The sequence below is a fragment of the Pelodiscus sinensis genome, chromosome 5, assembly GCF_052426305.1.
Source record: "Pelodiscus sinensis isolate ZL-2025 chromosome 5, ASM5242630v1, whole genome shotgun sequence".
Taxonomy (NCBI): Eukaryota; Metazoa; Chordata; order Testudines; family Trionychidae; genus Pelodiscus; species Pelodiscus sinensis.
Window position 1 is genome coordinate 45,112,179 of NC_143056.1, and position 25,500 is coordinate 45,137,678.

Sequence of the window (25,500 nt, forward strand, 5' to 3'; positions counted from 1 at the left end):
ATAGGCAAACAAAATTCCTCTCCCACCCCAAATCATTTTCTGCATAAAACCCATTTATGCTCAAGTAAATGTATACCTGTGGGGTGTGGTAAGGACAATAAAGATGCAAATTTTTCCCTTTATCTCAATGGGATGCTAATTCAGGAGTGATCATTTAAATTGTTTCATAACAAACTATTATAAAAAGATCCACAATTAGCTGGATTGATAGAACATGATCAGAGCTCTACTACCTTGGTGCTCCACTCGGGTGCTATCTAGCATGGTTGGCATGTGTTCACACTTTAGGAGAAAGATATACAAATTATTACATTTACAGAACTTAAATAAAAACACTTTGTCAAACCAAATCAGAAGCCAAAGAGCTAAACAGGCTGTTTATTTACAATAAACACTGAAAATCTTCTACCTCTGATTTTTAAATAAAAAAAAACAACCTAAACACTAATAAGCATTTTAGAAATGAAGAAATATGGAGCAAAGCAGAGCTGGTTCTGAGGTAATCCTCTAACTTGTGTCTGGCTTCAGACTGTGGGGCAAGGTGGAACTCTAGGGAACATATTTTCATGAAGCAAGCAAGAGTGGTGGAGAAGCTCCTGCTCCTCGAGGAAGCACCTCATATTCTAGTTAGGGTCACCCTAGAAATTAACCTTCAAAACAATAGGACTGCAATGCTCTGGTTTAGGATCCACTACACCCTAAATATTCTCCTCTAAGAAAAGCCCCTATTAGTTGCTTTAGCAATAATAATGCCTTGTAAATGTTGGAGCCTGCGAACAAGCTTCAGGTGAAAGTGGTTTGAGGTTGCAGTGATGCAAGTGCTGCATCCCTCCCGGTTGGCAAGATTAGAAAGTCCCACTTGCCAGTCCAACATGATTAGTAGCTCCTGAATTTAGCTTCAAGAATCTGCTTCAGTCATCAGGAACTCATGTTCTACATCTCATATCCCATTCTGGATTACAGTTTCCTTTTTGTTGCAGGAAGTCATAAAAAGTAAGCTGCCTGCACATCATGTATTCTGGATTCAGGTCCTGCATCTCTCCTTTAAGAGATCAGCATGCAGAAGTCTGTTCTTTAACTTTACATTCCGTGTCTTCTCTTACTATACAATTGGTTTCTTCTTCCTTTTGTAACTGTAAAGTCAACATATACTCAGTTCAGATTGCAGATAAATGTTATACAGAATAATATCACATCCTCTGTATACGGCACATAGAACTTGTTTACAACGCGCTTCCAAAATTACCCACAACTGTCCTGCTGCTACCCACAAACACACAACCTGTTCTAAAAAGCTTGCCACAACATGCAACCCCAGCAAGCATCCCTGCTCCCAGACTAGGTCACTAGCACCAGCCTCCGCATTCTCAGAAAACTCATTTTTGTGGTGGCAGTCATCTGGAAACGTGTTGAAACTAACTCTGGATTAAAATTTTAGTGTCTTGAATGAAAAGAAGGAGGGAGAGTGGTAGGAGAATCCGACTTAACCAATAAACCTATTAAGTAAAATTGCAACTGAAAGAAAGCCTAAATGCACTTGTTTGAACTTAATGAAACTGCTGATGTTTTTTTCCCCATCTCTCTCTTTTGGTCAGTTTTCGGAGTTGCTGTAACAACTTCCCATCAAAAAAAGTTATTAAATGGGATGGAAGTGTCTCTATGTGAAATACCAAAGCTTATTGTGATTGGATAATATTGCTACTCTTTTTAGGCATTTCTGGGGAACACTTAACACCGGCCCATTTTCCTGACTCTGAAAGATATTCCACCCAGACAATATTAATATCCCCATGGCTATGTCCTAAGCAATCTCCATCTGGCATGTAATTTTGTTCCCATTTTTTTTTATATCTTTCTCCTTTTGCCTTCTATATAGTAATAGTTCAGGTTAACTAACCGGAATGGATTTAACATTGCAGTATTTTGACAATATCTGGTTAGTAAGATAAATGCAACTCCTGATCTTGGTATAATTTTGCCAAGGCCCTTTCGAATTTCCAGTTGGGTTCTGTACTATGCATATGATCTTCTAAGAAATGATGTTAGATGTGTATCTTTTGTGCTATTTTTATTCTCTCCCGCTTTGTGTATGTTTTGTCTTGTCCTAAAGACAAACAGGGTTGGACTTTTAAGAACTGAGTACTACCAAATAAATTTGATTTGGTTCTAAGAAGAACAGTTGATGCACATAAAATCTGCACATAAAAATTCTCCTTTTAATTTAAACTACTCTTTACAAGGGGAAGGCAGACTGGGCGGGAGAAGATTGTATTGCTAAAATAAAAGGGCTGACTTGCATGTATTACATCGTGTCTATGCATTTCATAAATGTTAAAACATTTGATGTTGACAATATGTGAACCTACATCTTGGAAGTGTAACCATAAATTCAAGTTATACTGGGATAGTAAAAACAACAAAATAAATAACTTAAAAACCATCTCACAAAAATCAAGTTGTGTTCTAAGGCCAGGAAGGTGTATTTCTTTTCATCTACAAATATCTTAGAAACAGCAGAATTTTCATTCTTATTCTGAAATTTAGCGGCAACTTTTTTTTTTTTTTTTTAAGTTTAAAGAAGGATTAAAGGCCTACTCAACTGACCTGTAGATTTACTGTAGTAATGCAGACACCCCATAGGAGTGTCTACCTGCAGACATGGTGACCAAGTGATGAGACTGTGGCAAAACCACATCAGATGCTGATTGGAGGGCGCCTGGTGTTGCTTCAGCAAGAACCTCTGTGAACCACAACACATTTACATACAGTAGCATCATATATTTAGAATACACTTTGCAAAGAAACATTCAATAGGGGATTATTAATTTAAGTGAATCAAAGCACTCTGAGCTCTTCACGTAAGAGCCACTGTCTACATGCTGTGCACACTTTTACCAGAGTTAATGCAGATGGGGAATATTTTAGCTCAGAAAAAAGTCTGAACATCTAGAAAATACCAGAATCACTGAAAGAACTTGAGACACCAAACAAACGATGGAAGGCGTGTTACTTGAAACATTTACAGTATCTTAGATTTTAGAATGAGCTGCAGGAATGGTATTGCAATGCCTACCCAGGATATAGGCTAAAGATTTCATCTTTTCCATCTCCGACTTTATAATTCATTCTCCAGCTATTCATTCCCCGATGAAAACAGTAAAAGCAACACTCAATCATCCCTCTGCACTGTAGTGAGACTCAAGGAATCACCCTACTTCAAGTCACATATTAGGGGCAGAAAAAAGAGCAGCTGGTCTCACCCTCCTCTACTCCAATAATAGACTCAGTATCCGGCAGGTGCAGAGACTCCACACTAAGGCGAGGCTGAGAGTTCATGGAGATCAGATTCTTACTGTGCACAGCTGCTTCCTCCAGCAAACTGCTGCCCATCAGCAACTCTGTTATAAAAACAATTAGCTATAAACTATCTAGTCTCTGCCCTTGCTGCCCACCACCTTCTGAGGAAGGGACTTCTCTCTCTCACACAGACGTGGTGAAAATGTCTATTTTCCAAAGATACCCATTTCTATGAATTCCCACTCATGGATCTGTGCTTCCAGCACACCAACAGGTGGGGACTCCAAGAAGTTTAAATGTTAAGTCCTTAGAACACCTGCAATACAAAGAGGCTGAGCTGGCTATGTTAGGTGAATTACTTAAAAAGAAATAATAGGTTCAGCCACCTGAAACAGAGGAGAGGTATATTTGAAGAGCATGAGCTTCACTGAGACTAGTCTCAATTTTTTTTTCAAAGCAAGGACCCTCATACCCCTTAGCAGTCACACAGAGATGCCCTCCTATGCTTTAGCCTCAACCTCTGTCATCTGCTCCTTCCACTTTGCCACCTTTTCCCAACAAGGGCTTCCTCCCATCCGAGTAAAGAATTCCCCTCTCCATCCTAGCCTATCCTCCTTAGGAAGGGACAAACTAACTGTCCCCAGTGGCCTAGCCTCTCCTACCACTTACTGTAAGAACACTCACCACTTCCTCCTCCCCTACATACCCACTTGCTCATACCCTCTCACAACCTCTTCGCAGGGAAGATGCCTTTGTCTCCTAAACATTCCTTACCAGGTTGCTCTCGCTCTCTGCTTCCAGCTGCTCCAATTCTGGAGTGGTGCTTTCTCATATGCACATTCCGACTTCCACTCTGAGAAAATGTCTTCCCACAGATATGGCACTGATGGGGTTTCACTCCTGAAAAAACAGACTAAGTTGGTAGTTTTGCATTTGGGAGTAAAGATTCAATCAATAAATGGGAGCATGGAATCAAAAGGATAACATCACTGGCCCTGAAACTCAGGTAAAATCAATTCCTATTTTCTAGAAAGAAGTTATTCTATCAGAAGGGAAACACTTCAGAGATCAATGTTGCAAAGTACAGAAAGAACCAAGTATTGGTAAGGTTTATCAGAGGTTCTCGGCCCTGTTTTATGAGGATATGCAAGTTATTTAGTGTCTGGCTATGTGCTCAGATCAGATGTGGAAATATTTGATCTCTAGTTTGTATCTAGAATATACTCTGACCAAAAGTGGAGTAGTGGATTGGGGCAGAGTCTTGTGAAATCTGAGAGATGTTGCCATTTCTGGCCCATACCACGAGAACGAGGCCGGCCAAGATGTCCAGCCTCTAGTTAGTAGTTATTAGGTTCACTATTTAAAGGCCAGCATGTAGAGATTTCACAAGGACAATGGTGTTCATGGCCCACAGATGCAAGATCATCTGTTCAAGGAGATGTTGTTCAAGGAAAAGGGGTAAAGTTAAGCTTAGTCCAAAAGAAATTATTCAAACTAAAAAACAACCCAACCCCTCCCTATTAAGAGAGACACACACAGCTCCACTGAGGACACCAAAACCAACCACATTTGGAGTTTGCTAACCATGGCTGATGTTCAAAACAGAATGGAGAAATTCCTACAAAAGTGAAAATCTCTCTGCTGTTTCAACCTCCTATCTCACACTTTGCCCAATTAACATCAGATTAAAAACCAACACACATGAACACACGCTTCCAAATTTTCTCTGGATGATCACCACATGAGAGAACATTCAGATGGAGTGATGATGATTAGTGTGGGGGAAAGGATTATAATCTGTTTTACAGTAAAAAATTACAATTTTAACTATGTAGTAACTGGCTCAATAACAAATATTGTATATAAATCAGTGAAATCTTTGTATCTTTCAATTTAGAAATGGAATAAGTCAGAAAGGAGATACAGGAGAAAACCATAATCTAGTTTGTGTAGTCATAGTGTAATTGTCATCACAGAGACTTGGTGTGGGATAAGTATTGTGACGGAAAAATTGGTAGAGAGGCATAGATTGTTGTAGGTCAGGCAGAGAAAAAAAATGGAGGCAGTATTGCACTATATATCATCAAGACTATACACTTGCAATATACACTATTGCACTATACCCTTGTTCTCAGGTTCAGAAGGTGGCGAGAGGCAGACTGGCTGAAATCACTTGATAAAGATAAAATGCAGAAATAAAAAAAATGGGGACAATATGACAGGCATCTACGACAGACCACCACACAAGGAAAGAGAGATGACAGGCATTTCTAGGATAAATAACAGAAGTATCCTAATTATAAGCCCTGGTAATAACGGGGGACGTTACCCTGAACAGATATTGGTTGGAAAAACAATACAGCAACACACAAAATGTCTAGTAAGTTATTGAAATATGTTGGAAACAACTTTGTTTCTAAAGAGGGAGGAATAACAAGAGGTCAATCATTTTAGATTGGATTCTGACTAACAGGAAGGAATTAGTTGAAAATCTGAAGACAATTTGGAGGAAGTGATCACAAAATGATAGGGGTAATGATTCTATGGAAATAAAGGAGTAACAGTAACTGAATAAGGAAAATGAACCGCAAAAAGGAACATTTAACAAACTCAGAGAAGTGGTAGGTTAAGTCACATAGGAAGAAAATCTAAGAGAAAAACAAGTTCAGGAGTGGTGGCATTTTCTCAGACTATATTCAAGGCACAGCAGCAGATTAGCCTGAGGTAAATAATAAATAATAATAATAATATGGAAACATGGATGCATCAGGAGCTTATTAGTGACCTGAAAAATGAATCCAAATATCATGCTGTCTGGAATGGCTCTCAACTGAGTGTGCCACTCTCAGGGTATGTCTATATTACATCCCTTTTTCGATAAAGGGATGTAAATTAGACATATCAAAAGTGCAAATGAAGCCAGGATTTGAATTTCCCATGTTTTATTTGCATAATGGCGGCCGCCGCTTTTTTCCCCAAAAACAGGGCTTTTTCGGGGGGAAAGGATGGGGGTGGGGGAACCCACACACACCGGCAGTTTAGATGGGGCATTTTTGACAGAAATGCCCTGTTTCTAAAGATCCTGTACTCCTCAAAAAATGAATATAGGATCTTTCTAATGCTGAACACAACAACCCATGCTTTAAAGTTAGCAGCTTTCTTCATTTTCAATTCCAAGGCTCCAATTATATTTGATGGGTTAAATGTAATTACCTGGATATACACTATGTAAATTGTAATGTAATAATATGCAACAATCCATTAGTTTTCATCAAGTTTACACTGCAAGTAAATTCTCATTTTAATACTAACATACCTTTTGATCTAAATTTAAGTACAAGAATACACATAATATAATGCAATAGAATATAGATAGGTTAAAACAATACCCATTAACACCTAAGTAAATTGGTCTACGCATATTAGAACATTTAACATTTATTTGGTATTTACACAGAAGTGAATTGGTCTGAGGCTCTGACCTGCTGGGCTGTCAGGGTGTGTCTAGACTACAGGGTTTTGTCGACAAAAGTAGACTTGTGTCTACACTACTGCCGAGTTCTGTTGACATAACGTCGACAGAACTCGGCAGTTTTGTCAACCGCGGGAGACCTCATTCTACGAGTAACAACACCTTTTGTTGACAGAGTTCTGTTGACAGAAGGTGTTATTGCATCTACACTGTCCTTTGTATCTACACTCTCATGTCGACAAAGCAGCTTGCTTTGTCGACAGAACTGGATGCAGTCTAGACGCTCTTTGTTGGCAGAAGTTTTGTCGACAGTATCTGTCGACAAAGCCTGTAGTCTAGACGTACCCTCAGTGTCACAGTGAGTATCAGTATATCTCAAGCATGAAGGAACAAAGTCAGAAATACTAGCTCAGACTGTGTTACACTTAGTAAGAGACATAAAAGTCAATTAAAAAGGTTTTGTGAATACGTGAGGATGAAGAGAGAAAAACATGAAGGAAAAATAGGGTGACTATTTAGTGGGGAAAGCAAGCAAACAACAGATGATGCCAAGAAGGCTAAGGTGTTTAATGCCTATTTTGCTTTAGTCTTATCAAAAAAGGCTAATCATGACCAGATGCTCAATACAATATTAACAACAAGGTGGAAAGAACAAAGTATAAGAATAAGGAAAGAATAGATTAAAGAATATTTATATAAATTAGATGTATTCAAGTCATAAAAGTCAGATTAAATTTACTCTAGAGTACCCTTAAGGAACTACCTGAAGAAATCTAAGAATGATTAGTGATTAACTGATGGAGGACAGGTGAGGTTCCAGAGGACTGGAGAAGGGCAAACATAAAACCTGTCTTTAAAAAGGGGACCCAAATAAAAGAAGAGTCACATCCTAACTTCAATACCTGGAAAGACACTGGAACAAAATATTAACTAATTATTTTTCAAACACCTAGAGAATAATAGGGTTATAAGTAGCAGTCAACGTGGGTTTATCAGGAACAAATCATGCCAAACCAATCTAATTTTCTTCTTTGACAATGTTACTGGCCCAGCACATAGAGAGAATGCAAAACTAGTCAATTTTATACACGGGGGCTGCGTCTAGACTGGCATGATTTTGCAGAAATACTTTTAACGGAAAAATGTTTCTGTTAAGAGTATTTCCGCAAAAGAGCATCTATATTGGCAAGTGCCTTTGCACAAAAGATTTGCTTTTGCGTAAAAGCATCTGTGCCCAGTATAGACGCGGTTTTGTGCAAGAAAGCTCTGGCAGCCAATTTCGCCATCGGAACTTTCTTACGCAAAAAATTCCTGTTCCTGTCTACAATGGCCCTCTTGCGCAAGAAGACTTGTGCAAGAGGGCTTTTTCCCTAGCAGGTGCATCAGAGTTCTTGTGCAAGAACACTGACAATCTTAAATTAGATAGTCAGTGTTCTTGCGCAAATTCTCATGGCCAGTTTAGACAGCGGGCAAGATTTTGCGCAAAAGCAAAACCTCCCTTTTCAGTATTCAATTCAATATTTTCATTAATGACTTAGACAATGGAGTGCAGAGTATGATCATAACATCTTCAGATGACATCAAACTGGAAGAGCTTACAAATACTTTGGAGGACAGGATTAAAATTCAAAACATTGTCTAAATCTTCAGTTTGCCAGAGACACTGGTCACTGTCAAAAGACGGGATACAGAGTTAGATGAATCGTTGAGCTGACCCAGTAGGCCATTTTTATGTATTTATGTCTAAAATAAAAAAACAGCACTCAATAAAGACAAAATCCTGGAAGGGAAAAATATCAAATGCACAACTACAAAAGGGGGAATAATTGGCTAGGTGGTGACAATGAAGAAAAGTATCCGGGGATTATTGTGGATTACAAATTGAATAAAAGCCAACTATATGATGCAGCTGCAAAATAGGCTAATATTCAGGGGTATATATTTACAGGAGTGTTATATGAGAGACATGGAAGGTTACTATACCACTGGCAAGGCCTCAGCTGGAGTACTAAGTCTAGTTTTAGACATCACTCTCTAAGAAAGATGTAAACAAATGGGAGCGTCCAGAAGAAAACAAAGACAATAAAAGTTTCAAAAATGCAACCTATGAGATGTTAATAAAAAACGATAGATTTAGATTAGAGAACAGAAGACTTGACAATAGCCTTCAAATATGTTCTGGACTGTTATAAAGAATACTGTGGTCAACTGTTCTCCATGTTCACTTAAAGGGCAAGAAGTAATCAGCCTATAGGCAACATCCATGGTCTGACATCAGGGGGAAAAGACAGGTGCCCTGGACTCAGCAGCTCCTTCTCCCACCTTCCCAGAGTTTCTGGAGTGCTGCAAATAGCTGATTTGTGGTGTTTAAACTAATGGAGGGAGGGAGAGAAGCAGGGACAGGAAGAGCTTGGGGGGAAGAGGTAGAGCAAATGCAGTAAAGCCCTATGGCTGGCCAGTAACACAAAGAACAGTTCTACAGAAAATAGGAGAATTTCTACTGAAAACTAGACCAAAATAATGCAACACTGATGTTTAGCATATAAGGCCTCATCTACCCTACCTGAGTGGACAACCAGATGTTTCCGAAGGCTGGAGTATTCAGCAAAGGAACGACCACATCCTTGTGCCTCACACAGAAAGGGCTTTTCCCCTGTATTGGATGAAACACAAGTTTGTAGGCATTATGGCCTGTATTTCAGTTCCATAAGAACTAGATAGAAATGGATAACCTTGGCTGCTCTGAGACATCATGCTCATCTGTATGCAGCTTAAAAATCACATGGATTTCATTTGTTGCCACAGCATATTTCAAATACATATCTGAATTTGCTGATTGCTGTCATCCCTTACATCTCTTCTAGCCATTACTGCTTTCTAGTTTTCTGCCTTTTATGGAATATATGTGTTTGCACTTCTTAATCCCAACATGCATTAGTTTTCATACTCCTAGGCTTAATCTCATTGCTATTTCCTTCTCATAGGTCTATTCTTTATAGATCCCTTGTATTTCTCCAACCTCATTGTTATTTCCATCTTCCAATTTATAATCATTTATAAATTCCATTCACCTGCTCTTAACCTTCCTCAAGGTCACTAACAAGGAGGTTAAATAAAATTAGGGCAAATAAATACCTGCAGCATCCATTAGAGAGCTCCTCACAACTCAGTACACTGCTGCTTATTGTTACCCCTTAATTGTAGCCCTACAGCCAAATTTCAGGCCATGTTTCAAACACTGTCCAGGCAATTTGAAATACTCCACACGAGAATAAGATGACATTTTTATCAGATAATATAGAAAAATCCATGTGTATCATATCAGGGTTGCTAATTATTTTTGAAGGGGGGGCCACTTCAAAAATTTTCGAAGTGGTTGTAGGCTACCCTGGAAGAGGCAAGGGCTTTGGGCGGAAGGGGAAGAGCCTTTAAACAGAAATATGTGAAAGGGCTTGTGCCTCCCCTGCAGCTCCCAGGCAACACAGTGGGAAGGAGCTGCGAGCCCTTTCAATTGCTTCTATTTAAAGGACTCACGCCCTAGCAGCTGTCAGGAAGGCGCAAGCCCTTTAAACAGAAGTAGTTGAAAGGGCTTGCAGCAACCAGCTCCCCAATGTGTTGCCTGGGAGCTGCAGAGGCGTGAGCCCTTTCAAATGCTTCTATCTAAAGAGCTTGTGCCTCCTAGACAGCTGCCACCGCGTTGCCTGGCAGCCTACTGGCAGGCAGAAACAAATGAAAGGACTTGCACCTCCCAGCGGCACACAGGCAACACGCTAACGGTGGGGTTGGGAGCCTTTTCAACTGCTTCTATTTAAAGAGCTCACGCTTTCCCCGAAGCTGCTAATATATTGTCTGGTCGCTGTGGGGAAGATGCAAGCATTTTAAATAGAAGGAATTGAAGGGGCTTGCACATCCTTGGCTCCAGGCAACATGTTGGGGGGGCCGTGAACTGCTGTGTGAGCTGGATGAAAGAGCTAGGCGAGTCGGATCCAGCCCGCTGACAGGCTCTTGCCCAGCCCTGTCATATATCCTGCTTCATTTAGTAATATTTAACCCCGTGAGTTGCCTGTGATTAACCAAAACATTAATAGCGATTAATTGCAATTTAAATTTTGCTGTTAAAAAAACAGAATACCAATTGACATTTTTTAAATATTTTGCACATTTTTCGACATTTTTAAATATATTCATTTCAACTACAACACAGAATGCAAAGTGTAGAGAGCTCACTTTGTAATCAGAAATATAAATATTTGCACTTTAATCTACACTATTATAAAAGGAGAGGTGTCCATCATGCCATCTGTCACAGAGAACATTTGAAAAGACTTGAGAAGTTTCTGGGGGGAAAAGGTTTCAGCCCCACCCCTTCCAGGGCGGCCCTGTCCCCCCCATGGGAGGAGAGAAGCAATGAGTGGAGTGCACTTGCCCCCCTCCGCACAGGAAGGAAAAAAGCATGCACACTCCAGCCCCTGACAATGGGGAGGGGATGAATGTGTGTCCCGGCATATTGTACAATATGTACAATAGTAGGGCCAACAAACCTTAGCCCTTCCTGTGAAGAAAAATAACAAAGGGAGGGGGTGAGGTCTGCAGAAAGCTTGGACCCCCTGCAGATGGGCTGCTGCCACCCCATGTTGCTGCCTCTATATCAGAGGCAGCAGAGCAGAAGGACTGCGAGGGGAGCTAGTTTTTAAACAGGCTCCCCTTGTGGACTGGCTCCTGCCTGGCACCCTGCACTGCTTCCTCTGATACACTTTAAACAAGTATGGCCTCTTCACTCATAAGAATTTAAAAGAACTTCTCTTAAAACCCACAAAATGTCTAATTTTCAGTTATCCCACCAAGGAACCACTTCGTTTACTGAAAATTAGAAAGGCCTTGGGACTGATTTAAAAGGAAAAAAACAGAAATTTACATAGATTGGCTAAGTGAAAACTAAAAGGGGAACATGATAAAAGTATACAGCATTGAAGGATGTAATCTCTAAGATTATGTAGGGAAGTGCAAGGGTAAACTTATTAAATCAGATTAATAAAAGATTATAAATTGGAAGCTAAGGACACCAGTGAACTACAGATGGGCACTGCTTTTTCCTGGATCATTTCTTAGGAAGTGTTTTCTAAACAGAATCCACCTTTGGAGACTAAGAAAATCTGGGATTTAAACGCACCAGTGTGAATCCGCAGGTGGTTCTTCAGATTCCCAGCCGTTGTGAACTGCTTCCCACAGCCCACTTCAGTGCAGACAAATGGTTTCTCGCCATTGTGAGTTCGCATGTGCACCTTCAGCCTCTGCAGGACATAGAAGCTTTTCCCACAGCCTTCTGCTGGGCAGGTGAAGGAACGATCATTCCTGAGAGGCAACAAAAGAACTGCAACACCGGGTTATGAAACAATGTATTTTCTCAAGGACATTTAACTGGGGATGTAAAATTCCACTTAACTGGCTAACCAATTAAACATACTGTTAACTAATTAAAAGGGGTCAGGAGTGGGGAGGGAGCACTCCCACCTGGCTGGAGCAACCCACCTATCCGCCACTGGGCTGCAACGCCCCCTTTTCCCAACAGGCAGAGGCTGCTCCAGTCCAGCCACAGCAGCCTTCGCCTGTGGGTCTCCCACCTCTTGCTACTGGCAGATGCTGCTCTGGTATCCCGATCAGAGCAGCCGCCATCTGCAGGATGCCCAGACCTGTCATGGACAGAGGTTGATCTGATGCCAGAGCAGCCCCTGCCTGAAGCAGGCGAGTTGCTGCTCTAGCCTCACTTGTTAACCTTAACCAGAAAGCCTCACCCACATTCAACTCTGTTTCAACATCTGTTTATAAATAAGGTTACTACCTTTTACTTGCTTTTCAACTTGCATGAAATGGAGGTACAAGGAAATTGTATGGATATAAGAACAAATGGACATAAGGTGGCTATTAGGAAGTTTAGACTTGAGATTAGACGAAGGTTTCTAACCATTAGAGGAGTAAGGTTCTGGAACAGCCTTCCAAGGGAAGTAGTGGGGGCAAAAGATCTATCTGGTTTCAAGATTAAACTAGATGGGTTTATGAAGAGGATGGTTTGATGAGATAACATGTTCTAGGTAACTAATTGACCATTCATTATCAGTGGGAAATAGGTCAATCGAGGGATGATAGGAGTTACTAGAGAGAACTTTCTGGGTGTCTGGCTGGTGAGTCTTGCCCACATGCTCAGGGTTTAGCTGATCGCCATATTTGGGGTCAGGAAGGAATTTTCCTCCAGGGTAGATTGGCAGAGGCCCTGGAGGTTTTTCACCTTCCTCTGTAGCATGGGGTACAGATCACAGCTGGAGGATTCTCTGCATCTTGGGGTCTTCAAAGTATTTGAAGGCTTCAATATCTGAGATATAGGTGAGAGGATTATTCTAGGAAGGGTGGGTGAGATTCTGTGGCCTGCACTGTGCAGGAGGTCAGACTAGATGATCATAATGGTCCCTTCTGACCTTAAAGTCTATGAAATTAAGTGACCTAAGCAGGTAAGTGGCATAAATCTGTATTCAACTAGATTATTCATTAAGAAGATTGTATCACATACTCAGAAGTTGTAAAATCTATTGGGAAAAAAAATAAAATAAATAAATAAATCCAAGCTTCTTTGGCTTATATCACAGGTTTTTTGCAATCTCAGCTTTGTTTGGTATAGATGACCCTTGTGCAAGGTAATGCATAGATGTGATATCATTCCCTCATATACAAGTGTCTAATATAGCAACACCCTTACTGTAGCTGAGATTGGGATAGGAGCAATGCATATACATGAGATGGGGAAGATGAGTTAACCTTGCCTATCACACAGGATTTTAAATTAAGGATAGCTCCACTTTAAACAAACAAGCAGCAGGAAGAGCCCAAATCAGGCTTACTTTTTTCAGTTTATGTAGCATATAGATTAATCTAACACATAAATTCACCCTGTTCCTGTTTCCAAGGAGAAAACTAGATTTAGAGATATGCTTAGCAGTTATCACTCCTTCCAAATTCTGTTTAGTTCATATGAAATCTTAAGTCTTTTATTTCTAGATATCGGAGTAAATATAGAGAGACATTGCCATTGTGAGGAGTTTCAAAATCCAACAATCCTCTTTTCCTGATTTTGATATTGGTCCGTTGCATGTATTTACATCCACTCTACTTGGTGGATGTGGCTACACAAAGAAACAACTAAATCAATGTTTTTCCAGAAATACTTGGGCCAGTTCCAGCCTATTCAGAAGCACTTTTTAAAAAACAGTGTTTTAAATAACAGTGTTTCCTAGGAAGGAGGAGCTTTTCTGTGAAGATGTCAGCTTTCCCTAATGCACAGAGGATTTCCTGGAGGATAAACAGAATTTTCAAAAGAAACATATTTCTGCACTGAATGCCATTCCAGCCGTGCTGAGTGTGCGCAGGAGGGGTGCTGACCATTAGGGATGTTCTATACTGTACTGTGAAAGTGAATAATCTGTAACTGAACAAAATTTTAGCAGTTACATGAATATTCAATTGTGCCCAGGGCCAAGACCAGCAGCCAGCGCACTCCCAGCCCCACTCCTGGGGAGCCCCCTGCTACTCCATGCTGCTGTCTATGTATCAGAGGCAGCAGTGTGGAGTGGCAGGTAGAGCCGGTCTGCGAGGGGAGCCAGTTTAAACATTTTAAACTAGCTCCCCCAAGCACTGGTTCCTACCTGCCCCCTCCCTCCGCTGCCTCTGTGGTAGGCAGCAAAGGAGAGAGGCAGCTCCCCACGCGTATCAGCTCCCACCTTGCCCATTACTGCCTCTGTATCTGAGGCACCAACGCGGGGAAGTGGAGCAGGTGGCTGCATGGGATTCAGTGCTCACGGGCAACGGTTCCCACTTCTCCCACCCCACACTCTCTCTGATACAGGCAGCAAGAGGGGCAAGGAGTGCCTGTAGTTGACAGGATTTATTGATAAGGCCAGGCTTATTGGTTAATCATGTAGTTGATTACACATTGACATCCCTACTGACCATAAACCAGCAGGAGTCAATTATTTTTTGTCAACGTCTAAATTTCTCTGTCAAGATATACTCAAGGTCCAGACCCCAGAAAAACATTTTTTCATACTACAATAACAATAACAGTAATTGTAATGAAATTAAGAGATTGTTGCAGTCTGTTCAAAAGCATCTGGTAGTCTGGATTTGACCCACTGTCCACCTATTAATTACCCCTGTCATAAACCTGATTAGTAAGACCATTCAGCAGCTATATCTGGGTTTTATTCAATTTTACATTTCCCCTTTGCTTTCATATTTGGAGAGAATTTTTACAATGGTAATAATTGTGTTTTGATGAAAACAGGAGACTTCTGCAAGGTTTTGCAAAGTTACAACAACAGATCTTTGCTCCACTCACCTATGAGTTTTTAAGTGATATTTGAAGTGAGCTGGCCACACAAATGTCCGATCACAGCCCTCAACTGTGCACTTCAGCTTCTTCTCTACACGGGACAGGTGAGGGATGGGGCTTGAATCTTTTGTCTGCCCATCTCCTGAGCAAAGATGAACACTCTCACCTAGAATAGGACAGAAAAAAAAAAACTTGTCAATGTCCACAGTGGAGATAGATACCCATATAAAAAAGAGACAGGATAACCCCAGTACAATCTAGGCCTATAAACTAGATGTGTTCCTGGGTACTGTGTATTTACCTCATCCTACAAAGTAGATACTGCTACCCATCCCAAGTGAGATGCCACATACATATCTAGGGGTGTGTCTAGACTACATGGCTCCGTTTACGGAGCCATATAGATGCGTTTACTAGACATAGCAAAATGAAGTGGCAATTTAAATAATCGCTGCTTCATTTACATCAACATGGCCGCTGCACTGTGCCGATCAGCTGATTGTCGTCAGATTCTGTAAGCCTCATTGCATGAGGCATAAAGGATCTGATGACAAAGGGTACTGGGGTCAGTTGATTCCCTGTCTAGACTACCGCGCTGTGCCGACAATCAGATGATTGGCACAGTGTGGTGGCCATTTTGATGCAAATGAAGCAGCGATTATTTAAATCGCTGCTTTGTTTTGCTATGTCTAGTAAATTCATCTACACGGCTCCATCGACGGAGCCATGTAGTCTAGACACACCCTAGCTGTCTTCCCAACCCTATAAACTATTTCCTGCAAGGTACCATATTATATCAGCTAACTTCAGATCAGAATAAGGATAGGAAGTATATAATACTAAAAGGTCAGAGATTATCAACTAAAATAATAATATTAGGATATGTCAATTATCCAAATATTGAAGTCAAGTGTCACCTCTGGATTCAGTCAGGATAAGCAATTGTTCAACACCTTAAATGATGACTTCTTGGTACAGCTAGTTCTAAAGCACAGAAGAGGACTTAATTTGATTATTTTAATATAATTGTAGTTAAGTCACTAAGTGATCACAATATAATTATTAGTTCAAACAGATATCCATCAGAAAACTGATTACCAAACCTATTTAAACCACTAGAAAGGCATATAAAATAAAGCAGGCAATATGAAAAAAGGACTCTGTGATTAAAAGGTAATTTGAAGAACAAACAGCTGTAGATAAAAATGAAACAACATAAAAAGATTCTTTAAGCAAATCAGACACAGGAAGCCTACAAAAGCATTGGGTCTATTGGATTATTAGAAAATAAAGGAAAATAAGAACACTGCAAATAAATTAAGTGATTGTCTTGCATCAGTCTTCACTACAGAAGATTTTGGGGAGATACCTTTGGGGGTAAGTATTAACAGGGCTCGACAAATCGCTGTTTCTACTCGCCCGTGGCGAGTAGATTTCAGCCAGTTGCCTTGTTCACCGGCGGCGTGTGCATGCGCAATGCGGGTCTTGCGCATGCGCAGTGCGGGGCTGGTGAGTAGATTTCGCCGCCATTTGTCAAGCCCTGGGCATTACAGTTGAAGAACTTCTTTGAGCTCAAACTATTGAACACAGTTTCCTAGAAAATTAAACATGTATGTTTTTAGCTCAGATACTGAAACCTTGCTCTAACAGAAAAACTCAATACAGCCTGAACTCGAGAGATGCTAACAATGCCGCTATCATGATTTTGTCTAGATTATAAACTATCTTGCAATCACATAGAACAAACAACTGAAGCTAAATAGTTATTTTTCACAGAAGCTTAAACCTTTAAGATAACAAGAGAACATCTCCTACCATTATTGCTTGCTTTGGCATTCTTTGCAAGCTGTGCTCGAGTGGCAGCAATCAAACTGTCATGGGCCAATTCCTGCACTCGTAGGAACCATGGGGTACTGCTATCTGTGCTGTCATGGGACAGAAAGTCATTCCCAGAATCCTCTGCTTCATCCTGAACAAACACCAGGTGTTCTGCAGGACAACCCAGGCCTGGAAGAGATGGCAACTCCATGAGACAAAGTCAATGAGAGGGGACTCTCTTGCTTCTCAGAGGCTTATATTCATGGTATATGTAGAATAGCTGCACTATGCCTCCAATAAACTCTGCATTATGAGAAGCTGCTGAGAGTTATGTGCTCCTGAATAACATCCATTGACATCGAGAAAATGTCATATTTCCCCATCATAAGCAGCTGGGACAAAGATGCATTTGTATATCCTGTATTCTACAATCTGAAAAAGATCCAGCAGATTACAAGGGAAATTACCTGCTCTTGTTAGATTGAGGAGAATAAAGGAAGTGCTGTCATTGGGCTGGAGGTCTTGCAATAAGCTGGAAGGCTCTGGACTTGACAGGAGCTCAGATGGTTTCTGTACAGTCTGTGCTCTCGTCTCCTCACCGTCAGGGCCTACATTTACCTGGAGGCTTCTCAAGACAGCAGATGAAGGAACATCTTTGGAGGAGTTAGCATGATTTGGAGAATCATCTAGTGAAGAGAATGAGATCATAGACCTCTAAGTAGCAAAGCTCCCCCATTAATAGGAATTTCCTATTAACTCTTCTGAAACTAACCCTCCACCTCCAGGATCCCTTCTTATCAAGCAGGGACAACATCCTGCAGTGGCACATTAAAGCCAGTTATATGAACAGCACTCCCACACAAACCTTTACCATAGATTTTACCTGGCAACATCAGCCTGTTGCATTCTGAGGTTTCAGTAACAGGAAGCAGGGAGAGACAGGTGATGCTTTTAGGTTCTGATTCCACCAGCCCTCGCCCAAGTGGAATAGATGTATTCTGAACAAACTGAACCAGCAGCTGAAAAAGAGAGGATCTTGAAAATAGCATTCAGCAATGAGCAAATCTGTCTATAGCACAATGTTCCAAAGAGATAACAAAAGACATTGAGTTAGGCTTCCTCTACCTTGTAATACAGAGGGAAAGTGGGATTGGGTTCTGTGAAGTCAATGGAAGTCTTCCCACTTCAATTGGAGCTGGATTGAGTCCAGAATTGAAAATATTAGCCCATCTTCAACTATTTCATTACATTGATAATCTTTATTTTTCTTTAAAAATGCAACAACAGTAAGTGTTGTGCTCATCAGATGAAGTGGGCTTTACCCACAAAAGCTCATGATACTTATACGTTTTGTGAGTCTCTAAGGTGCCACAGGACTACTCATTGTCTTTGAAGTTACAGACTAACACAACAACCCCTCTGATTGTGACAATTACAGTGACTGATCACACAGAAAAGTCACATTAAGAAGATATGTAATTCCTTTTTAGTTTCTTTTAATGCAATTTGGTAGATGAAACTAACAGGGAGAAACAAGCACAATGTGGGTAGCCAGTAGTCTGGGGACAAAGATTTGGGAACTTCTAGAATAACCCAAACTCCCAGAATCTAATAGTGTTAATCTGATTAGAGAGAGAAGTTGGTACAACAATTAAAAAAAAGAAAAATAAGAGAAAAGGTGAACATTTATTCTCATCAACTGTTATTTTATTAAAAAAATGGCTGATGATTCTTTGTTCAAACTAAAAAAAAGTCACAGTATTATAAACCACTGAACATGTTTGACTACAACAGAAAATATTCTACAGTCTTAAATACAGAGGGCGTTATCATCTGCTATGTTTAAGTAATTTCTCAACATTACCATCTAAATGGTAAACTGCATCTTCTGCTGAACTTAAATGTTGGAACATGAAACAAAAATCAAGTCCAGAACTGAACCCAGTTGCAAGCTGCTTACCTCTGGTTTGGATTCTAACTCATCCGATAACATTTGAATCAAGTTTCTGATTCCTGCAGCTGTCCTGGGCAAGGAACAAATTTAGCATTCAGAGTGAACAGCCCCCTCTAATTATTCTCATAGTCTCCTAGCCTTAAAGTAGAGCAGTCTTCCTGTAAGTAGCTGTGCTAGGAGGATATTCAATTTAACCTACAATAAATAAGAGAATGGAAGTGTAAGCAACAGAGACCTATCACTCTGAAATCAAAGCAAAAAAATGTATGGGTATTGTTAAGGAATACAAAATACTCTCAATATGGAGGTCTCTCCTTTTTTCGCAGTTGTTTCTTGCTCACCTTGGAGTTTATGGTAGTATCACAATGGTATCCTAATGTTAACAAAACCAACTAAAAGTGGAATTAAATTTGATAAAAGAAAACTAGTTTCCGTGCCTCCATTCTATTATCTAATGTAAGACTACACAGAATTTAAAAGACAGTACTTTTAGTTGCTTATATACAGACAAGCATTGCCAGGCCATTCTTCAGGCGTTATTGCAAACATCTGGACTTATTCAGATTGTTAGTGAATGAAAGTTCATAGCCAAAGACCCATAATCAAGAAAGCTCTGCCCACTTGTTCCTCAAGTAATCTGCTTTCTGAATGTAAAAAAATCCCTGATGTTTGCAGATATCTTTTGACTTAGTTTCACCTCAGTTCTCACACACACACACAGCACCTTTAAACTAACCAATATGTTTTTTCTACAGAATATATATTTTGTCCTCATTTCTGGAAGGTGCTCAGATATTAGTGACAAAAAAGATTATATCTGCAAGATTATATCTGGTTTGCCTGTTCCATCAATACCACAGCTTCTTTTAAGTCCTACAAAATGTAATAGTCTGGAAAAAAAACCTCACCACTTCTGTTTCCCAGTTGGATCAGTACAAAAATTATGAGAGTCCTCCTGTGGGACTCCCCATTGGCTGCCTGTCCAAATATATAGATGCTCTAGTCTAGGCAGAGACCATGCCTTGTACTAACTGTGCAGTCACAAGCCCACTTAATGAGTTAAATAAGAGTAATAATTAAAGACAGCAATCAAGGGGAGTCCTAGTATTTTGTTCATGTTCTAAGACTCTATTTACCTTTCAAACTGAAGACCTGGTTGGGCCATTCATTGGTGAGGGACCATCACACCCAGTGAGATACGCTACAGCATCAGCAGATATAAGAACCAACCCAGCTTCACGAGCGAAGAAGCCCGGGTCCCTACTGCAGCCCTTCCTGAGCCGTGTGAGGTTCAGTCTGACCCGTCCCAGCATCAGTGTGAGCTACACGCGCCCGCGCCAGCTCTCCTCCGGCCGCAGCCAGCCACACACGGTGCCTGCGAACGCCGCCCGGAGCAGCTGGCGTGGGAAATAAACCAACGTCGTGAAGACGGAGAGGAGCAGCCCGAGGCCAGGGACCGGGCCGGACAGAACGGAGAGAGGCCCCAGGGCCCAAAGGCCCAGCTACGTGGGCGGCAATGGGGGGCGGGCGGCACACAAGCGCTCCCGCCCCATGGGGCAGGCTCCCCTCGGCGCGGGTGCGTTCCCTTCTGATCGCCCCTCAACTTCAGTGGCGTGGGGGAGAATTCCTACCCCCAGACCGGGGAGAGGCCAGCACCGCCCTGCGCGAGTCCCCGGGCTCGGGAGGGGGTGACTAAGCCCCGAAGAAAGGATTGACCCCTCGCCCCCCATCTCCCTTCCGACTCCCCCTACAATTCTTACCGGCATCTCAAAATCGCTCGGATATGACGTAAGCCCAAACCGGAAATGCCAAGCTTTCAGCAGCTCTATGATCTGGGCGATTTTCCAGCCTAACCAACGCTTCAACTCTATGACCCAGACGGCTAGTTACAGACACCGTCCGGACATCACTTCCGGATCCGGTTTCCAGCCAGGAAGGAGTGTAGTGTGAGCCTGTAGCTGTGGCGCTGCGCCAGCGCTCTCCTCCCGCAGGCGCGTCACATCGCTCCCGTGACCTACCGCTTGTCGCCTAAGAGACCGGGCCGGCAGCGCCAGTGTCCCGAGGGCTGTTAACTGCGGCCTTCCCCCCGCCTACAGCCAAGGTTCAATTGTCCGTTGCAGAAAAAAACCGAACATCCGTGCCCTGCCCCCGCTTCTTCATAGCACCGCTCACCCTCGCTATTTTTCACCTGGCTGGGGCAAGGAGTTGAGCTTGGGCCAGGGATAAGGAGGTGGGGCACAAAGGGGGCTGAAGTGTTGGAGAGGGTGAGGGCTCTGCCCGTGGAGTGGGCTCGCGTGGGGCCAGAAATGGGGTTTGTGTGTCAGGGTCTGGACAGGGAGGAGAAGGGCTCAGGCTGAGGTTGAGGGGTTTGGAGTGCAGAAGGTGACTAAGGGCGGGTTTGGAGTTCTGGAGAAGGTGGACACTGTGGGAGGATGTTAGGATGCAGGAGGGGATTCAGGGCTAGAGTTGGGGCAGGGGATTTGGGTTCTAGGCAGGACATACCTTAGGCTTTTGGTTGGCAGCCTGCCCCCTACAACTTCCAGTAGTTGCAGTTCACTGTTCTCTACAGTTGGTGATCTCACAGAATTAGGTGACTTCACAGAGATCTATCTGTGCCTTGACCTTAAACTAACATGATAGAAGCTCACTGGCCAGTAAAAGCAGTCAATCTTGACTGCAGACCAATAGACTACAGGAAATAAATCAGCAACCTCACAAAGTCCTGTCCACTAACATCAAAACAAGTGAGCTAAATATACTGAGCTATACCTCACAGAGCTTTTCAGCTGCCCTCATTCCAGCAAATCTGTAATTGCTAAACCAATAATCCTCATCAAAAACTCTGCCCTCCTCCCTCACAGCAGAATGGAGGCTGTGATTCTCATGGCTGATGTCAAGAACAAAGAACTTTCAGAAAGCTACAGAAGCTGAATTAGTAATCTTAGAGAGTCCTCTGCCTTGGTGTGCTAGAGGGACTGGGTCAATTATCACACAAAGGAATGAGCTTTGATTGACATCAAGCAAACATGAGATATGGACCTAGTGATATCAAAGAGGTCCTAGCCTTGATATTAGTCCATCAAGCTGTAGCTTTTGAACCAGGGATGGGGAACCTTTTTTGGGTTGGGGCTGCTGTCCCACAGGAAATTCAGTTGGGGACCTTACAAAAGTGTGAAGCAAATCCCCCCCAAAACCAAACCCTCTCATTGATGTAGCCTCTGTCTGAGAAGCAGAAAGACACTCCTCACATTTCCCTTGCACAACAGAACCTATGGGGACCTGGGCTAATAGATTTTGTGGGCTTCTATAGGCTCTTGGATAGAGCCAACAATGAGGAGCTGGGCGGGAGTCAGGGTGCAGAAGCAGAGAGGGAATGTATCAGCAAGGTGGGAGTCCTACAGGGCTGGAGCACCAGCTCTGGCTCTCCAGTACTGGGGAGAGAGCCCTGAGCCTCAGTGGGCCAGATCCAGGCAAGCTGGGGGCTGCATCTGTCTCCTGGGCCATAGGTTCCCCATCCCTGAAAGTAATCATGTCTTCTACCTGCCATGTACATCAGACCAGCAAGCTGGAGATGTTCAGTTAAATAGCCATCATGCCAAAACAATAATAACCCACATCCCACTCAGTAACCTCATGCACACCTTTGCCTTCACATCAGACCAGCATTCTAAAGGGCTACATCTACACTGCAGCCTTTTGTCGGCAGAGACAATGCAAATGAAGCACTCATTAGCATTTGTCGTACTATCATTTGCATATTCTCTGACGATGCTTTTTGCAGAAGAGGTTTCTGCACAAAAACAAGCAGGCTACGTCTACACTGGCATGATTTTGCGCAAGAACTCTTTTGCGGAAGAGTTCTTGTGCAAAAACTCTTCCAGAAGAGAGTGTCTACACTGGCATGTGCCTTTGTGCAAGAGATGTGCTTTTGCGCAAGAGCATCCATGCCAGTGTAGACTCTCTTGCGCAAGAAAGCTCTGATGGCCATTTTAACCATAGGGCTTTCTTGCACAAGAAATTCATGTTGCCTGTTTACACTGGCCTCTTGCACAAGAACAGTTGCGCAAACGGGCTTATTTCTGAGCGGGAGCATCATAGTTCTTGCGCAAGAAGCACTGATTTCATACGTTAGAAAGTCAGAATTCTTGCTCAAGAACTTGTGGACAGTGTAGACAGGCAGCAAATTTTGGTGCAAAAGCAGCCACCTTTGCGCAAGATCGCGCCAATGTAGACACAGCCGCAGTGTAAATGGGCCCATTTTGTGCAAAAAAACCCCTTTTGCACAAGATCCTGTATACCTCCTTTTTTGAGGCATAAGGGCTCTTGCACAAAGATAAGGCATAAGGGATCTTGCAGCTCTTGAGTGGTTGAGCAGATGTTAAAATAATTGGGAGTGTGTGGGAGCACAGCTTCCCATCTGGTATAGAGGGAGAATGCATTCCTACTCTGCTCCAGAGCTGTTCACCCTCTTACCATTTCACTGGCTAGGGAATTGTGGACTCATCTGGTAGGAGAATCTGTATTATGAGCAGCCGGAAGAGCTGGTGCCTGACTGAGCAATTTACGGGGTTCCAAATCTTTCCTATGAATATATGGACTATCTCTAATAAGCAATAAGACATTAATTATTCACACTGAGAGTTCCACATCTGACTGCTTCCTTCTACAGGAAGATCTGTACCACTATTAGTTCTCCTACAATCCAGGTAAAATAAGATACTCAACCACAAAGCCTGCACAACCTACATTTGAGAACACACAACCTAGTTCCCTCTCCCATCCTAGCATATCATTGACAATTGTGTGGATTAAAAAGATTGTTATTTTAAATTCCGTTTCTGGACCAATGAGGAGCTTCTAATACTTGATAAACAAAATATGATGGTTGGGTTCAACAAGGAGTGATCAACATTTGATGTCTGATTGGCAGTATGTTTCAACTGGAGTGCCGCAAGGATCAGTTCTAGGATTGGTTTTGTTCAATGTCCTTATTAATGACTTGGATGAGGGGATGGATTGCACCCTCAGCAAGTTCACAGATGACACTAAACTACAGGGAGAGGTAGATAAGTTGGAAGATAGGGATAGGGTCCAGAGCGACCTAGACAAATTGGAGGATTGGGCCAAAAGAAATCTGACAAGGTTCAACAAGGACAAGTGCAGAATCCTGCTCCCATGCATTGTTAAAGGCTGGGAGCTGACTGGCTAAGCAGCAGTTTGGCAGAAAGGAGATTACAGTGGATGAGAAGCAGGATATGAGCCAACAGTGTGCCCTTGTAGCCAAGAAAGCTAATGGCATATTAGGGTGCATTAGGAGGAGCACTGCCAGCAGATCTAAAGAAGTGATTATTCCCCTTTCTTTAGCTCTGGTGAGGCCACATCTGGGCTACGTCTAGACTGGCATGTTTTTCCGGAAATACTTTTAACGGAAAAGTTTTCCGTTAAAAGCATTTTCGGAAAAGAGCGTCTAGATTGGCATGGACGCTTTTCCACAAAAGCACTTTTTGCGGAAAAGCGTCCATGGCCAATCTAGATGCACTTTTGCGCAAAAAAGCCCCGATCGCCATTTTTGCGATCGGGGCTTTTTTGCACAAAACAAATCTGAGCTGTCTACACTGCCCCTTTTGCACAAAAGTTTTTGTAATTCCCTCTTCCCCTCTTCTGAACCTACTGGTATTCCACCAAAGTGGGAACAAGTGAGTATTGACCTTCATCAACTATTCTTAAAAGTGTGGACATCAGGCAGCCTACCCACAATGGAAAAATTTCATCATAGTGTCCCTGTGCAAGGTAAAGAATCTTGCATTGAACTCAGGATTATCTCATTGCTGTAAGTCTCCAGGAAAGGTCTTGGTTACATGCCTGTCATGAATAGGCAACATTATCCACAGCAATCAGGTTTCACTGCTGGGCAGCTGACAGTGGATTCTCTCTTTATCCTTCATCTTCTGACTGAGTTGCACTGAGAATTTAATGGCCCAATGCCTACTTCAATCTGTTGCATAATCTTTAGATCAGATCTGGTGCAAGTGTGTGTGTTGGTTCACAACTTTTGCTGTGTTTCTACACAACTTCAGATATGTGGTAGGGATGCATTCTCACCCTGGCACTGTTCTGTAAAGATTTCAACTGGACATTTTGACTTGCTCTATTCCATCCATCAGAATTGAGGTGAAAACAATATTCACTGACCATTACTATGACAATGGTATTGCCTTGCCTGTGGTAAAGTGAGAGAACTGCAGTCCTGTCGGTGGTCGGTTCCCCAACTGCGCCCATGCTTTATGAAAATTGACTTTTGAGTATAAATATAGAATCATAGAATACTAGGACCGGCAGGGACCTCGAGAGGTCATCGAGTCCAGTCCCATGACCTCATGGCAGGACTCAGTACTGTCTACACCATCCCTGATAGACATTTATCTAACCTACTCTTAAATATCTCCAGAGATGGAAATTCCACAACCTCCCTAGGCAATTTATTCCAGTGTTTAATCACCCTAACAGTTAGGAACTTTTTCCTAATGTCCAACCTAAACCTCCCTTGCTGCAGTTTAAGCCAATTGCTTCTTGTTCTATCCT

At 42.1% G+C, this 25,500-nt stretch overlaps 1 protein-coding gene across 5 annotated transcripts in view; it reads right to left on the minus strand.

Annotated features, from left to right (window-relative positions):
- Positions 1-350: 350 nt before the first annotated feature.
- ZNF410 (zinc finger protein 410) overlaps positions 351-25,500 on the minus strand; it is a 29,205-nt gene continuing 4,055 nt past the window's right edge. For 3 of the 5 annotated variants that reach the window (XM_014570792.3, XM_014570791.4, XM_014570793.3), the window contains exons 2-12: positions 18,925-19,113; positions 17,848-17,983; positions 17,432-17,650; positions 16,962-17,153; positions 15,153-15,312; positions 11,940-12,121; positions 9,333-9,422; positions 4,072-4,197; positions 3,261-3,398; positions 2,605-2,740; positions 351-1,133 (exon numbers count right to left, since the gene is read on the minus strand). In XM_014570792.3, coding sequence (XP_014426278.2) covers positions 2,613-2,740; positions 3,261-3,398; positions 4,072-4,197; positions 9,333-9,422; positions 11,940-12,121; positions 15,153-15,312; positions 16,962-17,153; positions 17,432-17,650; positions 17,848-17,983; positions 18,925-18,957 — 1,404 coding nt within the window. In that variant the 5' untranslated portion in view covers positions 18,958-19,113 and the 3' untranslated portion in view covers positions 351-1,133; positions 2,605-2,612. Of the gene's footprint in view, positions 1,134-2,604; positions 2,741-3,260; positions 3,399-4,071; positions 4,198-9,332; positions 9,423-11,939; positions 12,122-15,152; positions 15,313-16,961; positions 17,154-17,431; positions 17,651-17,847; positions 17,984-18,924; positions 19,114-20,054; positions 20,316-20,678; positions 21,391-25,500 lie in introns of those variants that run through there. The other 2 variants (XM_014570790.4, XM_006117724.5) reach the window with 2 other exon arrangements.